This window comes from Limanda limanda, chromosome 21, assembly GCF_963576545.1.
Source record: "Limanda limanda chromosome 21, fLimLim1.1, whole genome shotgun sequence".
Taxonomy (NCBI): Eukaryota; Metazoa; Chordata; class Actinopteri; order Pleuronectiformes; family Pleuronectidae; genus Limanda; species Limanda limanda.
The window spans coordinates 18,676,983-18,703,025 of NC_083656.1; the positions used below are offsets into that span (position 1 = coordinate 18,676,983).

At 42.0% G+C, this 26,043-nt stretch overlaps 3 protein-coding genes across 3 annotated transcripts; all 3 read left to right on the forward strand.

Annotated features, from left to right (window-relative positions):
- Window positions 1-2,738: 2,738 nt before the first annotated feature.
- On the forward strand, window positions 2,739-8,551 carry kdelr2b (KDEL endoplasmic reticulum protein retention receptor 2b). The gene is made up of 5 exons (XM_061094883.1): window positions 2,739-2,999; window positions 4,463-4,563; window positions 4,816-4,974; window positions 5,863-6,115; window positions 7,235-8,551. Exons 1-5 carry the CDS (start codon window positions 2,909-2,911, stop codon window positions 7,267-7,269), a joined length of 639 nt encoding a protein of 212 aa, XP_060950866.1. The 5' UTR covers window positions 2,739-2,908; the 3' UTR covers window positions 7,270-8,551.
- An 850-nt stretch (window positions 8,552-9,401) lies between these two features.
- On the forward strand, window positions 9,402-18,425 carry LOC133027703 (uncharacterized). The gene is made up of 7 exons (XM_061094782.1): window positions 9,402-9,813; window positions 14,872-15,074; window positions 15,621-15,722; window positions 15,863-15,958; window positions 16,861-16,971; window positions 17,059-17,182; window positions 18,285-18,425. The coding sequence occupies exons 1-7, from the start codon at window positions 9,504-9,506 to the stop codon at window positions 18,422-18,424; spliced, it is 1,086 nt and encodes a 361-aa protein (XP_060950765.1). The 5' UTR covers window positions 9,402-9,503; the 3' UTR covers window position 18,425.
- LOC133027702 (zinc finger protein OZF-like) lies at window positions 18,425-20,356 on the forward strand. Its single transcript, XM_061094781.1, has one exon. It carries the CDS (start codon window positions 18,835-18,837, stop codon window positions 20,185-20,187), a length of 1,353 nt encoding a protein of 450 aa, XP_060950764.1. The 5' UTR covers window positions 18,425-18,834; the 3' UTR covers window positions 20,188-20,356.
- The last annotated feature ends 5,687 nt before the right edge of the window (window positions 20,357-26,043 follow it).

The window sequence follows — 26,043 nt, forward strand, 5'->3', positions numbered from 1 at the left end:
TTGTTAATTCAATAATTTATTTTGTAAAAAAAGTCAGTTTGTGCAGATCCTCTCTTTTCTCAGAGCTGGCCCGATGTTGGAGGATGCTGAGCTCCAGCTTCTCCTCACAGCTCTCCAGCACAGATTCAAATTTCTCCTTCTGCTCAATGTTCTCATGTCCATCTCTCTGAGCTCCTTCTCCAGCTCCTTCTCTCTGGCCTTTGCAGGCTCCACACATTGAGTCAAGGGGATCAAGTCTATATGGCACTTCAACAGAATTGAGGCAGGAGACTCTATCTGCTCCACCATCCTTCTGTTTCCCAGGTGAGGTTGTTGGTGGCGGTCTGCTCCTTCAGGGCGGAGTATTCAGCCTCCAGCTCCTTCAGGGCCGAGTATTCATCCAGCAGCTCCCTCGCACGGGGTTTTCATCCACCAGCTCCTTCAGGGCGCTGAATTGAGCCACCAGCTCCATCTGAGCGGAGTATTCAGCCTCCAACTTCCGCTTCTCCCTCTTCAAAACCAGGAGGGTTTGGCCGGGGTCCTGCAGAGTTCCGCTGCAGGTGCACTTTTGTTCCTGGGCCAACAGCGCCATCTGTGGTTCCACTCAGCTTCACAGCTTTGAAGAGTAATGTGAAGAGTAATTGAAGAGGGATGTGATGATTGACAGGTCAGCGGGACGGGAGATTAGAATGAATAGAAACTTTGAGGAGAAAACTATGCAACATCCGCCTCATCGTTCCTTCTTTATTTTCATTCTCTATCTTCTTCATTTCTTTCCTCTCCATCTTCTCCATCTTCTTTCTTTCCTGTTTCTCCTTCTCCTGCTTTTTCTTCTCCTTCTTCATGTTCTGCTTGTCATTCTTCAAGGCGACCTCCATCGAACTTACTTTAAGGTCAATGTTCTGCAGAACTAGGGGAAGTGACAGCTCCTGCTCGATGAACGACTTCTCCTCCGACTTTCTCATCTGTTTCTTCAGATCCTCTCTTTTCTCGGAGCTGGCCCAATTTAGGAGGACCCTGTACTCCGGCTTCTCCTCACTGCTCTCCTGCAGAGATTCAAATTTCTCCTTCTGCTCAATTAGGATTTCCTCTGTCTCAACCAGCTCTTCCTCCTTTACGTTGATCCTCATGTTCATCTCTCCGAGCTCCTTCTCCAGCTCCTTCTCTCTGGCCTTCGCAGACTCCACACGTTGAGTCAAGGGGATCAAGTCCTTATGGCACTTCAACAGAAGTGAGGCAGGAGACTCCATCTGCTCCACCATCTTTCTCTCTGATTCCCAGGTGAGGTTGTTGGTGGCGGTCTGCTCCTTCAGGGCGGAGTATTCAGCCTCCAGCTCCTTCAGGGCGAAGTATTCATCCACCAGCTTCCTCAGACGGGGGTTTTCATCCACCTGCTCCTTCAGGGCAGTGAATTCAGCCTTCAGCTCCCTCAGGGTGGAGTCATCCACCAGCTCCCTCAGACGGGGGTTTTCATCCACCAGCTTCCTTAGATGGGGGTTTTCATCCACCAACTCCGTCAGGGCTGTGAATTGAGCCTTCAGCTCCCTCAGGAGGAAAGTGAGTTGAGCCTCCGGCTCCTTCAGGGCGGAGTATTCATCCACCAGCGCCCTCAGACGGGGGGTTTCATCCACCAGTTTCCTAAGAAGAGGGTTTTCATCCATCAGCTCCTTCGGGGTGACGTTGTCATCCACCAGCTCATTCAGGGTGAAGTTTATATCATCCAGCTCCTTCAAGGCGGTGAATTGAGCCACCAGCTCCTTCTGGGCGGAGTATTCAGCCTCCAACTTCCGCTTCTCCCTCTTCAGAACCAGGAGGGGTTGGCCGGGGTCCGGCAGAGTTCTACTGCGGGTGCACTTTTGTTCCTGGGCCATGCCTGTTGAGCTGATGATCCTCTGCATGTTGATTAACAGGACCAAGTTGTACAACGAAGAGCGATTTCTTTCGTAACTGCCGTCTTGTGTCGGTGTCGTCAGTGGCGTTGAATGGAAGTCGCAGTAGAGATGTATCGCGTGAGTTATTTGGCTTCGATCTGTTCCTCAACTGAATTCTAGAACTCAAAAGCGACTTTCTGTGGTTCCACTCAGAGACGGGGCTATTTATAGCTGAGTTATTTGGCTTTAATCTTTTCCTCCAATCAGCTTCTCAGCTACAATGCTTGCCTTTGAACTATAACTGTGACAACCTGTGACGTGATAGTTGTCATATGACGTGGACTGACACACGTGTAATTTCTACAGGAAATATTAACAGTATAAAAGCAGAACTACACTTATAGTCAAACAGATTGTATCATATATATATATATACTTTATTTCATATAAAGGATTACTTTTATATTCAAATTCAAACAGCATAACATTTTTTTTAGTTACACAGACTTAAAAAAGTTACACAGACTTAACAGTTTATGTTGGTGCATGAAAAAGTAGCACATCAACAATTAAATAGAACATATATAATATAATTATAATAACAAGTATGTTTATTTCATTGTTAAAGGAACATTCCGATTTTCTGTCCTCCATTATGAAACCATTGGTATGGTGACATCTGTGGGGAATTCTTTCACTGGTGCATTTCCTTTTACACGGCAGCTGTGTGCAGGGAAAACCGAAAACCGGAATTACTATCTTTTCCACATAGCTTGAACGTAGCGTAAGTGATGCAAATGACGCCTCTCTCGCCTCTGATTGGCTGAGCGCTCCGGGGCTTCCCGTCTCCCATTGGCTGCCGTCGTCTTGGCCACGTCCCCGGGCCACGTCGCGCTTTCCTCGCCATTTTCCTGTCTTGTGGAGCCAGAATCAGCCCGAGCTGGTGTCACCGTGTCGTCCAGCGCTGTCAGCTCTGAAAACCGAACAGCCGCCGGACACGAGCTGAGCTCTGAGAAGGGTCTAACGTCGGGTTCGCTTCAGCCGGAGCTCCAACAAACATGAACGTCTTCAGGCTCACCGGGGATCTCTCCCACCTCGCAGCCATCATCATCCTGCTGCTAAAGATATGGAAAACCAGGTCCTGTGCCGGTGAGTAGTGCCGCACACTTACTCGCAGGTGGTCTGCCCCCCCCTGTGTTACACAGGATGTGTCCGGACAGACTAACTAAACTCTCTGAACCAGGTCTGCGATGCGCTGTGGCTCCTATTTCAGCCCATTAGCCTGGTTCAAGGCTAACGTTAGCTCGCTGGCTACACCACTGTCCACAGCAGCGGCGTGTGCTGTCATCACAAATAGAGACAGCCACTCTGACATCGTGACTGTTGCTAACATGACAGCAGGTGATGTGAAACTTAATAAACATTCTTGCACGGGAGGAGTGGCTGTTAGGTGGAAGAGCCAGCCAGCAGCTGTCTCGCTAGCTAGCGTTGACAGTGCGGAGGGCCCCGCACCCAACTTTAGGGTAGAGACGAGGGGACCCGAGGGCCAACGCGGTTCACCACCCAGGGGCCTGGTCGTTTCCTGGGGGGGAGGTAGTTGCACGTTGGCCTCTCGTACCTGCGTTATCCGGCTGTGAGCTCTCTGACGTGGCAGCAGGGGAGCCGGTCCACAGTTGCATGCTTTTACATTTGCCCTGCGACGTTCAGGGGTAATCAGCTGCTGCCTTATCCTGATGGATCTTTGCTGTGATTCCATGTCTTCTTTCCACGGTCAAAGGTCAGTTCTCCGCCTCTGCAAGACACCCAGCCACCTGGGTTATGTCATGAATGCTGTTGGCCTCAGAGCAAACCTGATTGCTCCGCGGGCACGTCAGCTCTGCAGTAGTTGTGGTTGCCAGTATACGAGTTCCAACAGTGACGGTCCTTAAACTGACGTATCATTATCAACAGCAGGAAATGTCCTACCAATAATGTGGTGATCGCTGATCACTGTCACTGTGGGTGTGACCGTGGAGAGCCTGTTGTCACTTGCCAACGCACCAGATAAACAGAGCAGGTTGAAGTCTGGTGTTGTGCTGAGCAGACAGCCATTGACTGCGGCCTCTTCACACCAGGCTGCAGTCAGTCAAACCAATAAACAAACCGTTATCTTATGATTTTAACTTCTGCTCTGTTAGTCTTGCCCCTGGTGTTTCATGTGTGTTATCTGTGCACACGCTGAACTTTGGTGAATGAATGAATGAATGAAGGGTTTGGTTCCTCCTGCAGAGATAAAGTGGGCAGCTGATTAGTATGTAAGTCCTGTGGTTTCCACTAAGTAACTGCGAAGTATATAATTTGGTTTGTGATGTGAGGTTTGTGCCTGTAGAACTTTCTTTCTTGGACTTTCACAAATTAAATATAATGATGCTTAAACTGCTGGAGGTGAATTGAGGCAAGACACCGTGAGATCATCTGCAAATGGCATCACAACAGTCCGGCTGGACAGATTGTCCTCAGGACAAGAGAACTATTGAAGCAAATTATCCCTTTTTAGAAGCGAGGACATTACATGTACACAATAATTTCCTGGCTTTAAAAATGTTTCAGTGCCCTCTGCTGTCTCTTGACAGGTATATCTGGAAAGAGTCAGGTCCTGTTTGCCTTGGTGTTCACCACTCGTTACCTGGACCTGCTCACCTCCTTCATCTCCCTCTACAACACCACGATGAAGGTGAAACACTCAACACTTATTTTCACACCCTGTAGTAGTTTTTTTTTTTCTTCCTAAGCACTAAACACACAGTGTGGATGCTGATCTAGTGCACAAAGCCGACACACCTGTGTTTGCCAAAGGACAAAGCCCGTCCAGCGATATACAACAGATCTGTGTGTGTTGTTTGAATGTGTTCATGGTAGACTATTAGATATCTACACCAGCAGATGCTCACCTTTTTAACGTTTTGGTTTTGTCCTTATCTTTCAGGTCATCTACATTGGCTGTGCGTACGCCACCGTGTACCTGATCTACGCCAAGTTCAAGGCGACTTACGACGGGAACCATGACACATTCAGAGTGGAGTTCCTGGTGGTCCCGGTTGGTGGTCTGGCTTTTTTGGTTAACCACGACTTCTCTCCCCTGGAGGTAAAAAATTACCACCAAAAACACCCCCACATCCCTTATATACAGCAAAAATGCATATGTCTCTGAATGTTTATTCAACATCCAGAACTGTTGCACGCAGATTTTCATCTCGTCATAATCAAATAATCAAGTTTCATTTTCAATTCTGTCACTTCTTCTGTGTAAACAGTGAGCATCGTAACTATGACTAGGAGGCCGAAAATGTTATGAACTCGTATAGGTAAACCTTTACATGGAGAAATATGTGTTTCAAAGCTAGTGGCATTCATGATGGTTAGAGTAAACCACCAACCTTCTTTGGTCAGTTACTGGCTTATTGTTTCAATTTGCCGTTTATTGTGTTGGTTAGATATGACTCTACTCCACATCACCTCCTCTAATCTTCACTCTGAACAGGAGAAAGCAAACTATTTGGCTTCTATTAGCTACACATCAGTTACACCAAGTAGGAGATACATATAAGATATTTGAGAGGGAATGAGTTTTGCAATCAACTTAATCAAGAGATGATGTGTGGGTGATGTGTCTACTTGCATCATTAAAAAGTTAAACAGACAGACAGCTGGTGCAGCTGTCCCTGAGCATGACTTCACATGTGGGTTAAAACCTGACCTGGCCCTGTGTACTTGTTGCTCTGTGTGCAAAGAAAAAGAGATGTGGTTTGCACATGTGCTTAATTTGGACAACACAGTTATATATATATATATGACCTCAATAGGATGTGTCACAGTTGCCCTCCAGTTAAACAGAAGTGGCACATTTTTCAGTTGGAAATCTATGCAAATATATGTGAGATCATTCTAATCACTAGTCGTTGCTGTGGTCAAATTACACTTCAGCGCTCTTTATTTACTTATAACACCATGTGCTCCTCTTTCTGTTTCCCAGATCCTTTGGACATTCTCCATCTACTTGGAGTCGGTGGCCATCCTGCCCCAGCTCTTCATGATCAGCAAGACTGGCGAGGCCGAGACCATCACCACCCACTACTTGTTCTTCCTGGGACTCTACAGAGCCCTCTACCTCATCAACTGGATATGGAGGTTCTACTTTGAGGGATTCTTTGACATGATCGCCATCGTTGCTGGAGTGGTGCAGACCATCCTCTACTGCGATTTCTTCTATTTGTATGTAACAAAAGGTGAGTGTCGCTGCATTTTCTTCTATTTTAATAAAGCAGTGTAAAAACGTTCAGAAGTTTTGTGTGGCTCTGTTAGCTGGTTAGGTTTGAAGTAATACTGATTAAGAGTTAAAGAAGAAAAACATTCTAAAATTCGGTGGTCAGTCAATTGTCCATTTCAAGACCAATGTTGTCTTACTGTTTTACTGTAGCCTTATACTTGAAATCCAAATACATTTCTATTCCAGCGTGCATGTCAATATTAACATTTTTAGGAGATTGTTCTCCAAGTGAAGTCAGCATCATAACGAATGTTGTGTTCTAATTGTGAGAGTCCTGACATGAACTATTGCGCTCCTCACAGCATATTTGAATTGGAGTACCTTTTCCAGGGTTCTGCCAACTATAGTAACATTTTTCATGCTGGAACCTTTAGGAAGCTTCTTTAATACCAACAAGTCATTATAATACTTATTGTAAATAAACAGCTCTATGCCAGTAGAACACATCAAGATAAAATAAAATTCAAATGTTCACAGTGAAGTTTTTTTCACGCCATAATTTGTGTACATCGAATTAAATCATTCGTCACAGAAACTCAGAGATATATATTTTAAAAGAAGACTCCGAGTTCAAGGAACCGGAGATGAAGAGCAGACGTGTGTAACTGAAACTTTATGACAAAGGCTTTTTGCACCCATCCCTGATGGTTATCAGCTCTGCAAATAGTCTTGACTAATGTAGCGAAATAATTAGATACCAGCCCCTGCTCCAGGAGAGTGAAGCTGAATGAAATTTAATCTTTGCTACTCAAAAAACCTTTTTCCTTGTTACTGTGAATAATTCAGAGAACTCACTCAACTACTGTTTTTACCAAAGGTCCTTAAACTAGTATGTTTTCCACACACAGGCATATACAAACACCCCAGAACTATCTGTTTGACTATACTAAATACCAAAAGTAATTCATTTTTATTTTGGTAAAACCACCCTTTAAGATGTAGTGCAAACTCCACTGTGAATCAGTAAGTAAGGTTTGTGGGCTGTGCAGGTCAAACACTTTGTATTGTTGTTGTTATAGCATGCTGTTGGTGTGTCATGTGGTCATGTTAAACAAAAACCGTCCCTGTCTCATTTCAGTACTGAAAGGAAAGAAGCTGAGTCTGCCAGCCTAAAGTGCCAAAGAGGAGTGTTTTGGCAGACTCAAAGTGGGGGGACTTGGAGGGGAGGTGGAGTGCTAGTGGACACCTCTGACACCCCACCCCACTCTCCCACCACCACCCCCACCACCACTTCCTCCTCTTCCCCTCCCGTCAGAGTAAGATGCCTGAGACAGAGAGCGAGTGGGAGCTGCTGACTGCACCCTCCTCTGACCCAAAGTCAGTGGAGTCGGAACACCTGCAGAGGCTGCTCCGTGGCCTTTGGATTTCTGTTTGACGCATCTTGCCTTAACTGTTTTTTTATTTCTCTGTATAAAGGAAGAAAAAAAGAAAAAACAAGAAAAGTTTTCTACATAAAAATGCGATCTCTGAAGATTTGACACATTGGTGAATAAGAGCTGAAGATACAAAATTGCCTATGATTTGGCATTGTATGATACTGAGGCGGACTTCTTGTGGTGGGATATTACTGACTTCAGTGTTTGTAATAGTATTTGCAATGGAAATAAATGTGCTTTTGTTTTTCCTGAATCAATTTGGGGAGGACTTTGTTGAATCCTCATAACTTTGGTGGGCAAGTCATTCACTTCCTAATCTGTATGCATTCCCATGTATGATTATTTCTTTTAATTTCCCTTGATGCCCTGTGGAATATACATCTTAAGATGGATGGCCTAATTTACCACTTTACAAAATTTTTGAGTTTTAAATTTAACCAGTATGCGTTGCCTCTGTGGTAGTTACCATATTGTGCGAAGCATCTCGTAGGGAAAAACACAAACTGAAAGCAAAGGGTTGAATAGGACAGCAATGAACTGTCATCACTGTAAATGGCATTCTTCATTTGTATAGTCACTTCATTAGCCCATAATCACCTGTAATTAAAGTTCATTCCCCATCCCTTTTATTTAAATGTTTCATTTAAATATTTGAGATGTGTAAATTCACTGGTAATGTGCTGATAGTGAAGTATCACTACAGAGATTTGATTTTCTTTTTCCTTTTAGGTGCAGATGTATTTATTTTTTATCTTCCTTATTTCCATTAAACAGAGTCCATAGAATTGTCCCATGTTCTGTGCATAATTTAAACCCTTGGAAATTTCTCCTGGGAGGTGGGGGGGGGGGTGTGTGGTAGACGAGAGGCACGATCTTTACAGAAGACCAAACAAATCCTTCTCAAGACACTTGTGCCTCCATTTAAATTTTTATGCACAACATTCCAAGTTTCCTTTTGGATCCCTCACCAGAGCTTTTGCATGATGTTGCCGCCACAAATAAAAACTTACTTGGAAATATTTGTCTGTTGTGTTGACAATGAGCTGAAACAGGATGAGCATGTGTGTAATGGTTCAAGTGACACGTCAAGGGACAAGTGCTCCCTCCAGTGGTACGAGACTGACGATTAAGGAACGTTGTTCCTTTAAAGGGGCATAAAATGGAATTGAGATTGGACACTGGTCATTACTGGATTGGATGACATCACTGGGAGCTGTCGAACATCTCAGGCAACCCTGAATATCTTTGCAGGTACAAATCAGAGGGCATTACCATATAACTTCTGTGTCAACAATAAGATTACAGAAGTCCACATCAAAATTGTACTTATCCAAATAACCAATATCTTAACATTTTCAGATATCGAAATTATTACATATTAAAAATTACTCTCTGGACTCAATTGAAGGATTTTACATAATGCAAATGTAATGCAAATTTTAAAATGTTAAGTATTGAGCTGACACTGTTACAAAAATAACTTTGCATTCACTCCGCTCATTTATATAGTCCAATTTATATAACTACTCATTTATTATTGAAATTAAGTTGTAAAAAATTCTAAACTGAATCTAGGCTATCGATAGATTGACAGACTTACTGACTGCTGATAGATAGACTAAATACATTTGACCATTTTGTATGTATATATTTACTATTTTATTTTGTCTGACTTATATATATTTATCCTCATGTCTGGTTATTCAGTGGGGCTGTCACTTTAGCAGGTTATTCTGTTACTTGTAAATGTTTGTACAAATACAAGTTTTTAAATAGGAGTTGGCGTGAAAAAAAAATAGATAACCCGGAACAAAAACACCGTCGGACCAATAGAGTTTCAGTCACATGATAAAAACAAAACAAGGGGGACTTCCGGTGACAGCCTGATCCAGAAAGCTCCCGGAGAAAAAACTAGCCAGAAAACATACATACATGTTACCCATCTAAAACTACTCACAACAACTATCCGTCATGACTAGCGTTCGACGAGAGACAGGAAAGAGGAACAAAAAGGCTCCAAATCCCCACAAAAAGCAACAACGTCAAAGGGACTCAGGTAACGAAGCAAGCATGGCGGCGGTGCTAGCCGAGTTGCGCGCCTTCAGGAAGGAGCAATCTGAGGCCGCTAAAGACACCAAAGACAAGTTAGCAAGAGTGGAAACTGCGCTCAGTGCAGTGTTACGGACTTCAACATCAAACAGAGCAAACGTGATGACCGGTGCAGATCTGAGGAGCTCCCTCCACGGTGATGGCGAGGGAACAAGTGCAAACACGCCGGGCTGTGAGTAGACTGTGAGGGAAATGAAGATTCAGCTTACTAACATATTTATTAACATTATGTAAAAAAAAAAAAAAAAGTTCTCCTCCACGTTAGCGAGCACTACGGGCTATAGCAAAGGTGTCGGACCTGCGTGTAACCTAGTGCTGCACTGTGTGCACACCCCCGGAGAGACATGTCACAACTCTCTGTCCCTGTTGAGACTGATTTTATGTTGGTTAGATCAGTCGGGTTTGTGGAAGAGCTCATATGCACCTTTTTGCACTTGTTTTTTGGGGTATTGAATGCACTTAGGTGAGGTAAGTGCTGGGGGAGAGGGGGAAGCGTCCTTTTTAATTTGTTGTCTATTTGTAATGTACATGTCGCATTTTTTTTTGTTTTTTGAAAGTCTTACTCTTATCCTCTATGGCCATCCTTTTTTATTGTGACAACCTTTATACTACACAGAGCAATGTTCTGTCTTCCTGTCTCTGTTACAGCACAACTCTGTAAAGTATGAGTAGAGTAAGGAATAGTGATAGAAAAGTGAAGTTCATCTCTTGGAATGTGAAATCCCTGAATCACCCTGTGAAGAGGAACAAGGTACTGGCACATTTAGGTCAACTTGGGGTAGGGGTAGCCTTCCTCCAAGAGACACACTTACGAAGTGCAGATGTTTTAGGTATTCAGAGGAGTTGGGTGGGGAAAGTCTTTCATCCCAAGTTTAACGCTAGGGCCAGGGGCACAGCTATTCTTATACACAAAAATGTCACCTTTGATAGTGATCAGATAATTGCAGACACGAACGGCCGGTTCATCATAGTCACCGGTCAGCTTTTCAACAAACCTGTTATTCTCGCCAGTGTATACGCTCCAAACTGGGACGACAGCGCTTTTATTAACTCCTTTTTCTCTACTGTCCCTGGGATCAATAGCCACCATTTGATGTTCTTAGCCCCAGTCTTGATCGGTCCTCTACCAGACATGCACCACGGTCTAAAATGGCCACAGCTATTAGTACCTTTATTGGGCAGTACGGAATGGTTGACCCCTGGCGTTTTCACTTCCCTACAGTAAAGGCGTTTTCTTTCTTTTCACCAGTTCACCATACATTTTCTAGGATTGATTATTTTAATCTAGATATGCGGCTTATACCTTTTTCTAGCCCTCCCACTTATCATAGTGTAGTTATATCTGATCACGCCCCCTTATCCTTTGAACTCGATTTTCCTGATCATCCTTCCCCATATAAACAGTGGCGCCTGAACTCTCTTCTACAGTCTGACAGCGCTTTTGTCAAATTCATCCAAACCCACATACAATTTTTTCACCTGAGGTATCTCATAGCACCATTTGGGAAGCGCTGAAAGCGTACTTGCGAGGCCAAATCATTGGCTATGCCTCAAATACCAAAAAGGCAAGGATGGCTAAATTGAAAGAGCTTTCTGTAAAAAATTCACTGCTGGACAATCAGTATGCTTCGGTGCATACTCCAGAACTTTATCAAAAGCGGATTCACCTACAGACTGAGTTTGATCTAGGCTCTACCTCAGCAGCAGAGCAGCTGTTACTAAAGTCCCGACATTCGTTTTGTGAGTTTGGCGACAAAGCAGGCCGGCTTCTCGCTCACCAAGCCCGCCAAACTGCAGCCTCACGCCATATAACCCAAATTAAGACCACCTCGGGGTCAGTGACTACAGACCACAAGGAAATGAATGATGCCTTTGCAGCATTTTAAACAAACTTATACACGTCTGAATGTGATGATGAGGCTTCAGTTTCAGAGGTGTTTTTTCGGAATTTGCATCTACCAACCCTTGAGGACTCCCAGAAAGATGCCCTTGATTCCTCCCTGACGCTGGAGGAGGTTTGTGATGCCATTAAATATATGCAATTTGGCAAATCCCCTGGACCAGACGGGTTCTCAGTGGAGTTCTTTAAGAAATTTACAGAAGACTTATCCCCAATACTACTATCTATTTTTAATGAATCATTTTCAATTGGCCATCTCTCTGAAATCCTGAACCAATTCTCTATCTGTCTCCTACCGATTTCCCTCCTAAATGTAGACTGTAAAATTCTTGCTAAGTCCCTTGCTCTGCGGCTTGAAGATACTCTTCCCAAGCTGGTGCTACCTGACCAAACCGGATTTATCTGAGGCAGACATTCCTATTCTAATATCAGTAGGCTCTTCGATATTATTTATACTACCACCCATTCAGAGGATCCTGAACTTGTAATATCCTTAGATGCAGAGAAGGCGTTTGACCGGGTGGAGTGGGAATATTTATTTATGACCATGAGGAAATTTGGCTTTGGTGATGAATTTATATCCTGGGTTAAATTGTTGTACGCCTCTCCCTTAGCCTCTGTCCATACTAATGACTCTCACTCAAAATATTTCCCACTACATAGAGGCACGAGACAGGGCTGTCCTCTGAGCCCCCTGCTTTTTGCTCTGGCGATTGAATCGCTTGCTGCTTCTATTCGTCAATGCCAGGCAATTGAAGGAATAACTCGAGGAGAAACAACACACAAGCTATCGCTTTATGCCGATAATTTACTTTTGTAAATTGCTAACCCAGTATCTTCGTTGCCGCACGTCCTGTCTACTTTGGAACGATTTGGAAAGTTTTCAGGTTACAAACTGAATTTAGAAAAAAGTGAACTTTATCCCATAAATAAAGCAGCTCTCGATATCCCTACCTTGGGTTGCTGGTGCCGCGGTCTTTTCACAGGTTGTATAAATTAAACATCACACCATTACTGGATCAGTGCAGGCAGGATATAAACCACTGGCGCACGTTGTCTTTATCATTAGCTGGCCGAATCAGTCTAATTAAGATGAATATTCTTAATAGGTTTCTGTATTTGTATCAATGTATTCCAATTTTCATTCCTAAAAAACTATTTATCTCTCAACTTACAAGAAAGTTACATTTCCAGAAGATTGGTTAAAATATATATTGTGTTGAATTTAAAATAACAAACCCCTACCTTCTAATTCCTCTAACATCTTACCGTCTTACTGTGGAGCACATATCTCACAAATCGCATTTTATGAAATATATTCCACTATAAAATCTTCATTGCAGATGAACCAGGTAGGATGAAGAGGATGAGCACTATGCACCATAGATTGTATTAAAAAAGCTCTGCACACAACGTCCAGCACACAAACAATACAAAGGGACATTATAGGTCTGTTTGAGTAGGACTTACTAAGAGTGACTGAACAGGCTCAGATGGAAGCAAAATGCACAAAGGCAAATATGAACCAGCAGTTGAAACCCGTCAAAACACTGACAGAAGTTGAAGTGAAAGCTGCGGATGGATGTGACGGAGCGCATGGCGCTCGTCACTGCAGTAGTCCACTGCTCCGTGTACCCGTGTGTGCGGGTGCGCATGGCGACCGTCGCGGCCTGCAATAAACTGCCCGTTGACACGTGTTGTGCTGTATAAATGTTTTCTATGTGTGTTACCTGTCTGTTGTGGACCCGTGAACCCGCGGTGTTCCAATTTTGGGTCAATATGTTCTAATATTAGTAGGCTATGCCTTCTTGGAACAATTGTGTGTATATATGTTGCTGGTTATGTTACCAGCCATATGTAGTTTTATTGTATAAGCTGCTGAAGCTATGTAGAGGGCTTTACCTGGGACACCCCTGTAGCTAATGAATATTGGAATGTTCCAATTGTACGGGGTGTGGCTAGGTCCATTTAAGCCGGGCTGTTCATTGAGTCGGGAGAGGAGACATGGGAGGACGTAAGTCTGAGAGAGCTGCTATGAGAAAAGACATGAGTCTGAGAGTTCTCCCCAGTACTGTGTGTTTAAACAGTATATTGTTATTGTAATTATTTGTGTGGCCATCGTGCCTATTTATTTTCTTATTTCGAAGTGTTTGTTTTGTTGCTCTTGTTTGATGTTATATTTGCTTTGATAAACTCTGCCTTGTAAGCATTATATTGGGAATAATAAAATTCCTGCTTGCACCTACATCTCTAAAATACTCCTGAGAGTTATTTCCATCAAGCTCGGCCGCTCATCGTCATACCTACCTTTAACAATGGAGTTAAACTTTTAACTCCATTGATATTGAAAGGGAGTGTTTGCATATTATGGGAGCCCTGAGTTGTAGCTGAGACATCCTTTGAATTTGTCTAATAAAAGAGTGTGTAAGTCAGGGGTTTTCAACTGGTTTTGTCCCAGGGACCACCATTCTGACTAGGAAGTAATCTGCGGCCCACTGATGTGCCTACGCCCGCCTAAGGAAGTTTTAACATTTGGTTTTCCATGTTGGTTTTATTTAAAAACCTCAAACAAATCTAAATATATCTACCTAAAAAACCTCAAACCCATTTAGAAAATCTGTGAAAAAACAACAAAAGCGGTTGATTTTCAGTGCTTAAGAATTGAAAACAAAATTAAAATGCAGTTTGTAGTTGTACTGCATCTCAGAACCATATGTACATCAATATATAACGTTCATGACTTAAATGTACAGACATGTAGCCGACATGTTGAGAGAATGTTAAAGTAACAGTGATCAATAACAATCAACATAAACTGGGGCTACAACTGAAGAGGGAAGATGACAAAGTAATGCAGAATATGTCACAAATGATAACCATACAATATCACACGAACAATTGAGGCCTACTTCAGTTTAACCTCATAATCACCAGCACCTTTATATCATTTTAGACATATTTTTCTTATTTTAGATATTTTTCACTATATTCAAGAGTAATATGAAAATGTGTTGAAATATCAAAACGAATTTTGCGGACCCCCTGCAATGCCGTCACGGACCACCAGGGGGCCGCGGACCACCGGTTGAAAACCCCTGGTGTAATTGAATAACATAAATGTTCCAGTGTGAGGATGTTTACACAGTATTCATGTCCAAGTTGTTTGAGTAATGAGTATATGACCAAGAGTCAGTAGCTCTAGCATGTCTGTAACAGTTTCTGCTGTTCTGTGGGCAGATTATTCTGGTTTGTAAATGCTCCAGCTGATATGGTGACAAATGAAGGAAATAATCCTTGTTGTTAAGATGATGTGCTTACATTTGTGCTCAGGTTCCCGCCTCACTCTCTCTGCTCTGCGCCTCCTGGTCTCTCCCATTCGGCTGGTCTCAGCAGCTGTGTGGCAGACCATCCAGAAGAAAGTTGTGGCCAATTATGGGATGCTGGAGGAGTTTGTTTCCACGGTCACGGACATCGTCCCGGAGCTGCTCACCACCCGCCAGAAGGTCCAACTCAGCCTGGGCCTCAGAGCACGTGTGAGAAGACGCAGTAGCCACTTAACCACTAATATTTACCATATGATACCGGCTGTGTTTGTGGCCTTGGGAGTGACTTTAACACAGTGTCTGTTTTAATACTTACAACTGGAACATCTTGCAAAAAAAAATGACCTTTTACACATTGTGGAATTGATTTTGGCAACAACCAGTACCTATGAGTCTGCTTTGTCCCTTTCAATTCAGAAATGTGAAACTTGTTTAATGAAAAGCATTAAAAGGTATATCCGGCATCAGGACATCATTTTCACAAAATGATTACAATGATTGGTTGATATAAATAAGCTGTTTATTGTTTGTCTAATGTTTTTGGTTGCAATAGTTAAATGTATAACTTCACTATGTGACATCATGATAGCATATTTTCTTCCATATATGAACTTAAGTTAATGTTTATAGTCTATAAATTAAGATGGACATGCAGTAAGGCTAAGCTGTGGAGCTAAAGTCATGGTATTTAGATTTTTGAAGAGAGGTTTGGAGGAAGTGTTTCCTGTAACTGTGATCACATGTGTGTCCTTTTAGCTGATCCTGGAGTTATGTCAGTTTGAAGCCACTGCGGATTTTGAGGCTGTCTGTCCACACCTGGACAGGATGCAGAACCATATCGAGGCATGGCTAGTGGAGGTAAGTTCAATGCGTCTTTATTTCAAAATCAATATAAACAGTTTATTGGAAATTAGCTTTTAAAAGTGACCATACCATTGAAGATGATTGCTGTAATTTGAACGATACCATGGCAAATGATGCTTTGTTGTGTCTGGCAGGCTGGAGCCACTAAGGAGGAAGTGCCGAACTCCGACTTTGTGGATGTTGTTAAGAACATACTGAAAGATCCAGAGAAGAGGGGAGACTTCTTTCAGGTCAGGGTTATTGTTGAACATGTAGAACATAGAGTGCAACTAATGTGTAGAAAGAACCATCTGCTAGTAGTTTTCCTTTAACAATATAACAATTATGTAGAAATGCCGTATCCACTGGATAGTCACTAATTTTGTTTTGGTATGTATCTGTTTCGGACTTTTATTTTATTTGTAGTTGTAACAAGACAATAGACTACATATAAAGATGGACGTCCATTCTGCACTTCATTACCAAGATCCAGAAATATTCCACAAACGAACACTGGTGTTTTGTACCAAAAACATAATTTAAAGCCAGTACCTTCCTTCGACACATGCCCGAGACCAATCACAAGTCAGTCACAACTGTCATTTATGACGTTTCATAATAAGCAGTTTTAGGATATCTAATCTAAGTAAATAAAAACAAATGGATTGGAAAATAGCGCTTGATCAAACATCAGTGTGATAAGATATGTTTTATATGACAAACGACATCTTGGAGAAAATATATAGTTTAAATGATCCATATCCCATCCACTAACATGTAGGAGGCATGGTTTATGACCTGGACTGCAGCCAGCCACCAGGGGGAAATCAAGAGGCTTTGGCTTCACTTTTGGGTAGCTGTCGTGTCCTCCATCTTTATTTATAGCCTCTGATCTCGACATTTCAGTTGATGATCCAACACACTTCAACTAGTGATGAAGAAATTACATGTGATCAATATTCACTGTAAATTAAACCTGTTAGCTGAGAATGTGCATTACTATCCATACAAGACACTACAGTGTGAGTTACTTAAGTTGGGACACAAGTTTTAGTCTTGTGTCTTTGTTTTAAAATCTTGTCTTTCAGATTTTTAAATGACTGAGTGATTTTTCTGTATTTTTTATAGTAACGAAATAATGTCCTACTTACAGAAAGTTTTCCCTGAAAAGTTTGGTGCCACATTTGATGAAGCACTTCACACCTTGACGTGGTTGCTTCTGTCCCGACTTGAAAAGCTTCTTCCTCTACAACCGTTCCAACAGGTTCATACTTAACACAACACATACATCACTTTGATAGCTCTGAATATAGCTTCTCTATAGAGGTCCCGTTTTTTTCATTTTTTCCAGGTTGCCTCCATGTTTGATGAGGCATCCCCTGTTCTGGAGGACTGTTTGGAGTCCGTGTCTCAGTACGAGGAGCTCCGAGTTGTGCTGCGGTATCAAAAAGACCTCAGCCAACTGGATCCCAACGGCAAGTCTTTACAGTTCCTGACTCATGGGTTTACTCAGATTATCATCCTTGTTTCCAGATGTTGTGTGTCAACATTGTAATTTCTGAGAGGTCACCATCACTCTACCTGATACAGAACTTGGCTTTGGTTGTGATACGAGAATTCATTCATGGAGTACTGATGTAACTGTATGAATAACCATGTACTTTGTTTTAGTTGAACAATTTTGCTATGCAAAGTACCTAATTTTTACCCCATGTGATTTGAGTAAAGTGGGATTTTACACCTGTTATAGATAATTTAGATATTTTATGGGTAAACAGGAACTGACAAAGGCTTTTCTGTAGCTCAGTTTTCTTTCAAACTGTGAAAAAACATTTGGGAGTGCATCAAATTTAGACCCCTGTAGTGTGAGTAGCACAGGACTCATGATTACTGCATCCTAGTTTCATTTAACCACTAGCATGTCAATAAGATTATTTTTCACAATTTTTGATTTCTTATTAGTTAGCTAAACATTGAAAAGGACTAAAAAGATGCAAAGTCACCACCTTTCGTTTCAGAATCCACATTTCTTTCTTTGGATGCCTCATTTGGTCAAACTGAATATATTATGATGTATGATGTAGGCTACATCCACACTAATCTATAAACATTTTAGTTTTAATATAGATCACTGTTGCTATGGTTGCACCTGCCATCCACACCACTCTGTAGTTTCCGAGTCAGTAAAGCTGAGACTGTGAACTCACTGCTGGCCCATTTTTAGGATGAAAACTCTTTTAGTCAGAAACTGGGACTTTTGCTAACCCTAACCCAATTTTAGAAACAGGTGACCTTTGATTAACGTTAATGTTGCTGGATGTGCAAACTCATTTACGACAGCATCTTTAATGTGTTAGATTGTTAGTGTTGTGTGTTTGAATTGTTGGGCTTCACCCTTGCTACCAAACATTAAGGTAAATACAAATGTATATATTAATACAAGTCAAAGTTTTCTCTGAAGCATGTCTGTTACCTTCTCCGTGAGCTTGACAAATGAATTACACGTAGCAGAAGGAGTTGAGGATTTTGTGTTTTTTCACTCTTTGATTAAAATGTTTTTTTTTTTTGTTCAGATAGATCCCTGGATGGCGCCTGCATCACTTCAGCACTCAAACTTCCCTCTGCAAAAACAACCGGGACACAGAAAAAACAAGCACAAGCCACCATCTTGGATTATGTGCTGTCAGGTCCATCAAATGTGGATGAGGAACATTTAGCGCCGCCTCATACAGCACAGTTAAATACTGACACATTCACAGAGCATCACACAAGTGAAATAAAGACTGGCAAAACCAACTGGACTCCCGGGGAAAATGAAACAGGAGCAGCTTTTGACGATATTACAAGACGTGAAGAAAATGTTGACCACCTTCAAAGTCAAGCGAAGGATGCTGCTGGAGTAAAGCAATGCTGTGTTCAGCTCGAAAGACGTGACACGCCGCCATCTTTGCAGCTTCGACCTGTCAGACGGAACAGAGGCCTGAAGCTGAAAAAGATTCTGCTGGAAGAGAAAAGAGGACTTTGGGACCAGGCCCTCCCGGTCTGCAAACCTGCTTCTAGAAAAGCAAAATCACCCAGCAGGGCTCCCCAAGGGGCGTCTGACGATGAGAGTTCAATCCACTCATATATGGCTCCTATCACTAACTGCAGTGAAGATGACTCATGGTCGGGCTACTCGGATGATTCCTCTTCTTTGTCTTCTGTCAGTAGTCCCACCGGATATGATTCATTTATTAATTGCTCAAATGAGGAACCTGCCACTATGGGTCCTAAAGTTTTGTCAGCTCCGAAGAGAAAATTGGGTACAGACGTCAAAGCTAGCACCTCGAAGAAAGTTTACTGCTTTCTCTGCAAGAAGCATGTAGATACAAGCATGAGGAGTCACATGAAAACACACTTTCCTGAGGGCGATTACGCCTGTCCTCGATGCGACAGTAGATTTAAACGCTTCTCATCTTTTAAGATTCACGTGCGCACAACCTGTTACGAGTACGGTCAGCAGCAGGTCGATCCGGAGAAGCCGGACGAAGCCCAGAATCTTTACAAATGTGACAAATGCCAAGAGGCCTTCAGGTGCAAAGTTTCACTGGACAGACACCGACTAACACACGATGAGTTGTACTGCAGTGTGTGTAGGAAGGTGTTAGGAGACACCGCGGCTTTGGCGAGGCACAAGGTCTCCCACAGGGCGTTCCAGTGCACCCGGTGTGAGGAGACCTTCACTCTGTTTATGCCCTTACTCAGGCATTGTGAAAATGTCCATAAAATAAGCAGGCCGTTTAAATGCAACCGCTGCCCCAAAACTTTTCCCAGGCGGCGCTTTTTGATCCTACACGAGTGGACACATACGGGGCACCTGCCATTCCAGTGTGCCCGGTGCAACTGTAGATATAAGTCGGACTCAGATCTCATTAAACATCAAAGGGTCCACACGAGAGAGAAACCCTTCCTGTGTCCGGAGTGCGGCAAGACCTTCTCCCAGAACTCCAATCTGTTGCGGCACTTGAAACTCGTCCACGATGAGCATCAAAAGCAGAAGAGACATGCTTGCTCCCAATGTGAGAAATCCTTTAAAGAGAAAGGGGCCCTGAAAAAGCACCAGAGGAGCAATCACCTACACGAGCTATTCCGCCATCCGTGTTCGTACTGTGGAAAGATGGTCGCCAAGTCGACACTCGCTCGACATATATTGATCCATACGGGAGAGAAACCTTTTAAATGCACCGAGCCCGAATGTGACAAGTTCTTCAGGTCAACCTCTGAAGTGAGGAAGCATGTCCTTATTCAACATACGACAGAGAGACCGTATAAATGTGATGTATGTGGAAAGGGCTTTATAAAAATGTGTTTTCTCAAAGAGCACGCTAAAATACACTCGGGAGAAAAGCCATTTGTTTGCCACATCTGCGGAAAGGCTTTCCCTAAGCTCTACAGCATGCAGCGACACAAAAAGCTAATACATACAGTTGTATCGCATTAACCCTGCATGATACTTACGCTCAATAAAACAGTGGTATGCTCAGAGAATGTATTTCAAACCAGAAGAAGTTTTCAGACAGAGTTATGGTGTTTGCACTGTATGCTAGATTGAACCATGTTGGAGCAGAGAATGCATTTCTTATGTGTAATAAAACTGCATCAAACGAGTAGTCCACTGTTTTGGCTTTATACTTTTATAACCATGTCAGACTTACAATGCTCAGATTTCAAATGGTATGCTGGATTTAAGATCATCTCTTTTATTGCACACAGGTCTTCCTTTCTAAAAAACAATATCTTAATTACTTGCATTGCAACTTTTTAACCGTTTGGTTTGAGATGTGTGTAATTATGATATGGTAAATGGTTTGTATTTATATAGCACCTTTCTAGTCTTGATGACGACTCAACGCACTTTACAGTACAGTTTGCACCCATTCACACCCATTCATACAGTGCATCTATTAGCAGCACTTTCTTAAAACATTTTCTCTATGAGGGGCAATTCCGGTTTAAGCATCTTGCCCTAGGACACTTCGGCATGCAGATGGGGAAGACTGGGATCAAACTGCCGACCTTCTGGTTGGAGGACAACCGCTCCACCCCTAAGCCACAGCCGCAGGACAGTAGCAGCTAGTGTCACGTCAGGGTGCTAACAGCAAACAGAGATGGCCTGATGAACTCTTTTTACACATCAGTCTATTTGCTGGTGTTAGGGAGTTATACTGGATAACACCTTTCAAACAAATACAATGAAAATGCTTTTGAGTGATGAACAACATATAGGACAGTTTGAGAAAAAAAAACTATTCAAAAGATGAATTGATATAGTTCAACAGAAAAATTGAATAAAATAATGATAAAATAGAATACAACTAATCTACCTACTAATTCCAGGAAATAGGATGACACAAAGTTTTATAACTTCAATCTGCACCATAGACTGTTTATAAAAAGCTCTGCACACTATGTCCAGCACTCAAATAATGAAAAGTGACAGTATATTGTAGAACTTTTTGAGGAGGGCTCACTAAAGACTAGGAATAATTCTGAAGTAGCTCAGACTTATAGCCCTGAATCTTACGTTACAGACAAACTTACAAAGGATTCAAGCGTCTTTAGTAAAACAGCTGAGAGCAGGAATCCTTCCTCTGGCCCTCAAAGTTGTTTGATTTTTAAAAACATCACTGGTTGTATGAACTGTGCAAATTAAGAGAGGTGGACAATGAATCACATTTTCCTCTGTATTGCCTTTAGAGACTTCAGCTCAAATTTTTAGTTTTTTACTAAATTTATTTATATAGTGCATAATACCCATCTCATGGGTTTGAACAATGTTTAATCTCATTGAATTTAACTTACCAATAATGTTTTCTGTCATCAAAGAAACATTTACTTAAAAATCTAAATCAAAACTTTCATTCTTTGTACCGTTTAATTATGTCATTATTCTTGCTTTGTGCGTCCCACCCCTCCAATCACAGCAATACATTGGTTATTATTTTTACTGCTTTTATTTTGAAAGAGCTTTGGGTGGTATTGTATGTATGAAAGGTACCAAAGTCTGTACACTACATTCACATATAACATGCAAAGGTTGTTTTATTCCTCGAGACATAAAATCTTCATCCTTAAGTCTTTCAGTACTTTAATTCTTAATGTGTTATTTGTTGATCAGATTAAAGATTAAAATCTGCTACACAGTGTGTGATTACACCTGTACATCAAAATCACTGTGTAACTTTGTGTTGTTTTATTTGGTGTGCTTTTGTCATATTTCTTTTTTTTTTTACGAAGTACCACTTTGCTTTTAAAGCTGAACATTGATGAATCCGGATTTGGAGAGAGGATTGGAAGGATATAAATGCCATCACCGGAATAAAGATAAACTTGTTTTTCTCTTGATCATTGTGCAAATACAGAATTTAATATGAATGATATGAGTAAATTGAAACGATCGGGTCGGTCATGTTAGCTGGGCTGATGTTTTACACTGAACTGTGTTACTCTGTGTAAGGCACAGAGTAAAGGCCGGCGCATGCTTCTGCGTTTTCACGGGAACGGAGACGCAAGAGCCCTTCCGGGCCCCTCACGGCCCTTCCTACGTCCTTACGTGCGTCGGCCAATTTTTCTAACTAGACGGCAAAGCCCCGCAAGCGTCACCCGGCCGCGAGGGCTGTGATTGGTCTGCTGACTACATAATTTCCGGAGTCGCATTTCCGGTTCATGTCCGGAAACCACGGAAGATTTAGAAGAACGAATATGGACCAGATAGAAGAGCACTTGGCAGAAGAGATCCGACACTATGTCCACTAGTATAACCCATCACTAACCGGCGGATTTTTCCGCCAGAAAAAGGCTCTGCGGAGCCGCCGTGGCGATGTTAATAAATCGCTCTTCTTCGTGCAACACACGAAGAAGAGCCGACTTCGACAAAAAACATTACTGCGCCTAGTGTTCTGGCGGGGAATTGCATGGAAACACGCGCAACGGTTGGAGAACCATGAATGACAACGAGTCCTGCGTCACAGCTGCGTGCCTGCGGGCCCCTGACGACGCAGAAGCATGCGCCGGCCTTAACACACTCAGTGCAGCTCAGTTAAACTGCATCGGGCTCAGACCACTCAGACAGAATCTGACAATTCAACTTGGTTTTCCGAATTAACAGGATACAGTTGGATGGAACATTTTGTGTTATGTGTTAAATATCTCTGAGACAAATACAAATTTGTAAAAATAAAGCAATGATGCTTTCCAGTCTTGAGATCATTTGTAAACAATAAGCACATACCAGCAAAATATTATAAATGATAATATATTATTTTAATTTGTTGTTTTTTTTTCAATTAAAAAGCAATATGAAAGGATTAAATGTTACACATCTATTCAGTAGTGAGGTGTGCGTAAGAGCCCTCGTTGAGTATGTGTAGATTCTGTTCTACACAAAAACAAAACCTAAAGAATAACCCTAACCCTAACCCTAACCCGAAATAATGGTGAATTTCAGAATTTTCGTAAAAACTGCATCAGTAGGTTTTAGGAGGACATTTCTTGATGTGTGTCTTGAAATCATCTAATATGAAGCAAAAGTTATTTAAAGCTCTACCAAATGTTCATCTTCTACTATATCTTGACCAAATTGATATCAACAGTCCACTAAACACAAGCCACACCTCATCCTAGAAGTCAGGTCTTTCCTGAATGGCTTCTACCTCTTATCAATTTGAGGTGGTATAATAATAATTTTATATCCGACACTGCCTGTAAATTCAATAAAAAACGTATAGAACCAAAACACCATCATGTCCATTCTGAAGTAGAGCACATCACATCATAGACATTATGTGCTCATTGACAACTGACAGAGTCAAAGGTATCAAAGCCACTTATTTAGAGTTAGGGTTAGAACAAAGATGAGGACACAGTGATGACGGTAATGCACAAACGCTGCAGGAAATCTAACAAAGAAAATGCACACAGCAGCCAGCATGAGTAGACAAATTCCGGGGCCAGCCAGCCCTCCCATTTTTATAGTAGCTGATACCACAACTGCAAAGAGGCAACAGGCTGCAAAGGTCAGCTGCCACAAGCTGCAAAAGTCAGCTGCAGCTTACAGAACAAAGCACCCTCCCTGTGCTATTACCCTACAGCTACTGTCAAGCATTTCCGGGGCTGGACCTCAGAAGAGTAAAAAAAAAAGGGACTTAAACCGTAAGGAGACGAATACCATTCAATGGGCTAACTCCAAGAAGATTGATAAGCAAAATAAATCTAACCAAGAAAAGCCCACAGCAGCTGGCATGAGAGATCCAAATCTGAGGTCACCAGGTCCACCCATTTCTCCAGTAGCTGAGACCACAACTGCGAAGAGGCAACAGGCTGCAAAGGTCAGCTGCAACAAGCTGCAAAGGTCAGCTGCAGCTGACAGAACAAAGCAACCTACCTCTGCTAATACCACACGGCCACTGTCAAGAATCTCTGGGGATAAACCTCAGAAGAGCAAACAAACCCAGGGCTTAAACAATGAGGAGACGAGTACCATTCAATTGGCTTACTCCAAGAGGACTGAGAACCACAAGAAATCTAACAAAGAAAAGCCCATAGCAGCTGGCATGAGAGAACCAATTCTGCAGCCAGCAGGCCCACCCATTTCTACAGTAGCTGGGACCACAGGTGCTCAGAGGCAACAGTCTGCAAAGGTCAGCTGCAACAAGCTGCAAAGGTCAGCTCCAGCTGAAAGAAGAACGAAGCAACCTACCTCTGTTATGACCACAAAGCCACTGTCAAGAATCTCTGTCTCTCAACCTCAGAAGAGCAAACTAACCAAATACTTAAACCATGAGAAGACCAGTACCATACAATTGGCTAACTCCAAGAAGATTGAGAACCATAAGGTATCTAACAAAGGAAAGCCCACAGCAGCTGGCATGAGAGAACCAGTACTGGGGTCAGCAGGCCCACCCATTTCTACAGCAGCTGAGACCACAAGTGCTAAGAGGCAACAGGCTGCAAAGTTCAGCTACAACAAGATGCAAAAGTTAGCTGCAGTTTACAGAACAAAGCAACCTACCGCTGCAATAACCACCAGGTCACTGTCAATCTTTGGGTCTAAACCTAAAGAGAGCAAACATACCCAGGACGTAAAAAATGAAAATGGCATGAGAGGAGAAATTCTGGGGCCAAAAGGCCCACCCTTTTCCACAGCAGTGAAGAACACCTTAGCTATAGTGTATAATATGACAAAATCGTCTAAGACAGGGGTAGGCAACCGTTCTTATCGAAAGAGCCAATTGGCCTCTTCCCCCAAATTAAATCTGTCTGGAGCCACAAAACATATTTGATGACACAGCTTATAAAGTTATATATATAGTTATACAATATATATAAATTATATTTTGTTCCATTTATTAAATTAAAGAACAACAATAAAAAAAAGTTGACATTTGATTGCTATTTTAACCTGTTACAACATAGGAAAACACCAAACTCTTATGAAGAGGAGAACAAAAAGCATTGGCATGTGTAGGCTTTCTTTGAAATAAATGAAACACAGAACTATGCTTTTTTTTGCTCATCTCCAGCTTGGTACTTTTCAGTAAATGCTGTGTGCTTGCTCTGGAAATGTCTTTCAACATAACATTTTTGGTTGTTTGCTAATTCTCGCCTCTTATCAAGAATACAGGTAAGCCAGCATCGTTGGCAGTGAAAGCAAATTAATCTGACGACGCATAATTAAACTCCCCAATTTTCTTCCAGACTTTTCTTTTTGGGGATTTAACCTTGGTTAGTTTATGGAGGCCGGGGGTCGGAAACTCTAGACTAGTGCACACACTAAGTGTAAACTATAAAAAGCAAGCTCACTCATTCCTCCAAAATGGGACATAAGGTAAAATCATGGATTTAGAAAGGGTGATGACAGTGTAGAACACAGAATACAAGCAGCTCAATGAATCCAATTAAAAATTATGATAAAGACAGCCCTAGTGTTACTTTAAAATGTTAATAACATTCTCACTATTTTTTATTGTAAATAATCTACTGACTCTGGTACTTGATATCTATTTGTTTTTTAATCTATATTTGGGTGTTTTTAACTATGGTACATTCCTCCTTTCACATTTTATTTTAATTTGTAATCGCCAAACAGGAGTAATGACAACATGGAACCATAGACTGCATATAAAGAGCATGGGACTCATGAATCCACACACCCATATCAGTTCCCTGTATGTGCCAGATTTTTCTTCATTAAGGACAATGAATTATCCCTGAATTGTTTCTCTGGAAATACAGTGAAAATTATGAAATGTTGAAGATGGTGAAAAAAATCCTGGATCCACCCTGTTCTCCAGACCTG

Coding starts and splice junctions, on each gene's coding strand:
- LOC133027702 (XM_061094781.1), top strand. CDS start 18,835: ATGGCTCCTATCACTAACTGCAGTGAAGATGACTCATGGTCGGGCTAC.
- LOC133027703 (XM_061094782.1), top strand. CDS start 9,504: ATGACTAGCGTTCGACGAGAGACAGGAAAGAGGAACAAAAAGGCTCCA. Junction 15,723..15,862: donor TCGAGGCATGGCTAGTGGAG/GTAAGTTCAATG, acceptor TGTGTCTGGCAG/GCTGGAGCCACTAAGGAGGA. Junction 15,959..16,860: donor AGAGGGGAGACTTCTTTCAG/GTCAGGGTTATT, acceptor TCCTACTTACAG/AAAGTTTTCCCTGAAAAGTT.
- kdelr2b (XM_061094883.1), top strand. CDS start 2,909: ATGAACGTCTTCAGGCTCACCGGGGATCTCTCCCACCTCGCAGCCATC. Junction 4,564..4,815: donor TCTACAACACCACGATGAAG/GTGAAACACTCA, acceptor CTTATCTTTCAG/GTCATCTACATTGGCTGTGC. Junction 6,116..7,234: donor CTATTTGTATGTAACAAAAG/GTGAGTGTCGCT, acceptor GTCTCATTTCAG/TACTGAAAGGAAAGAAGCTG.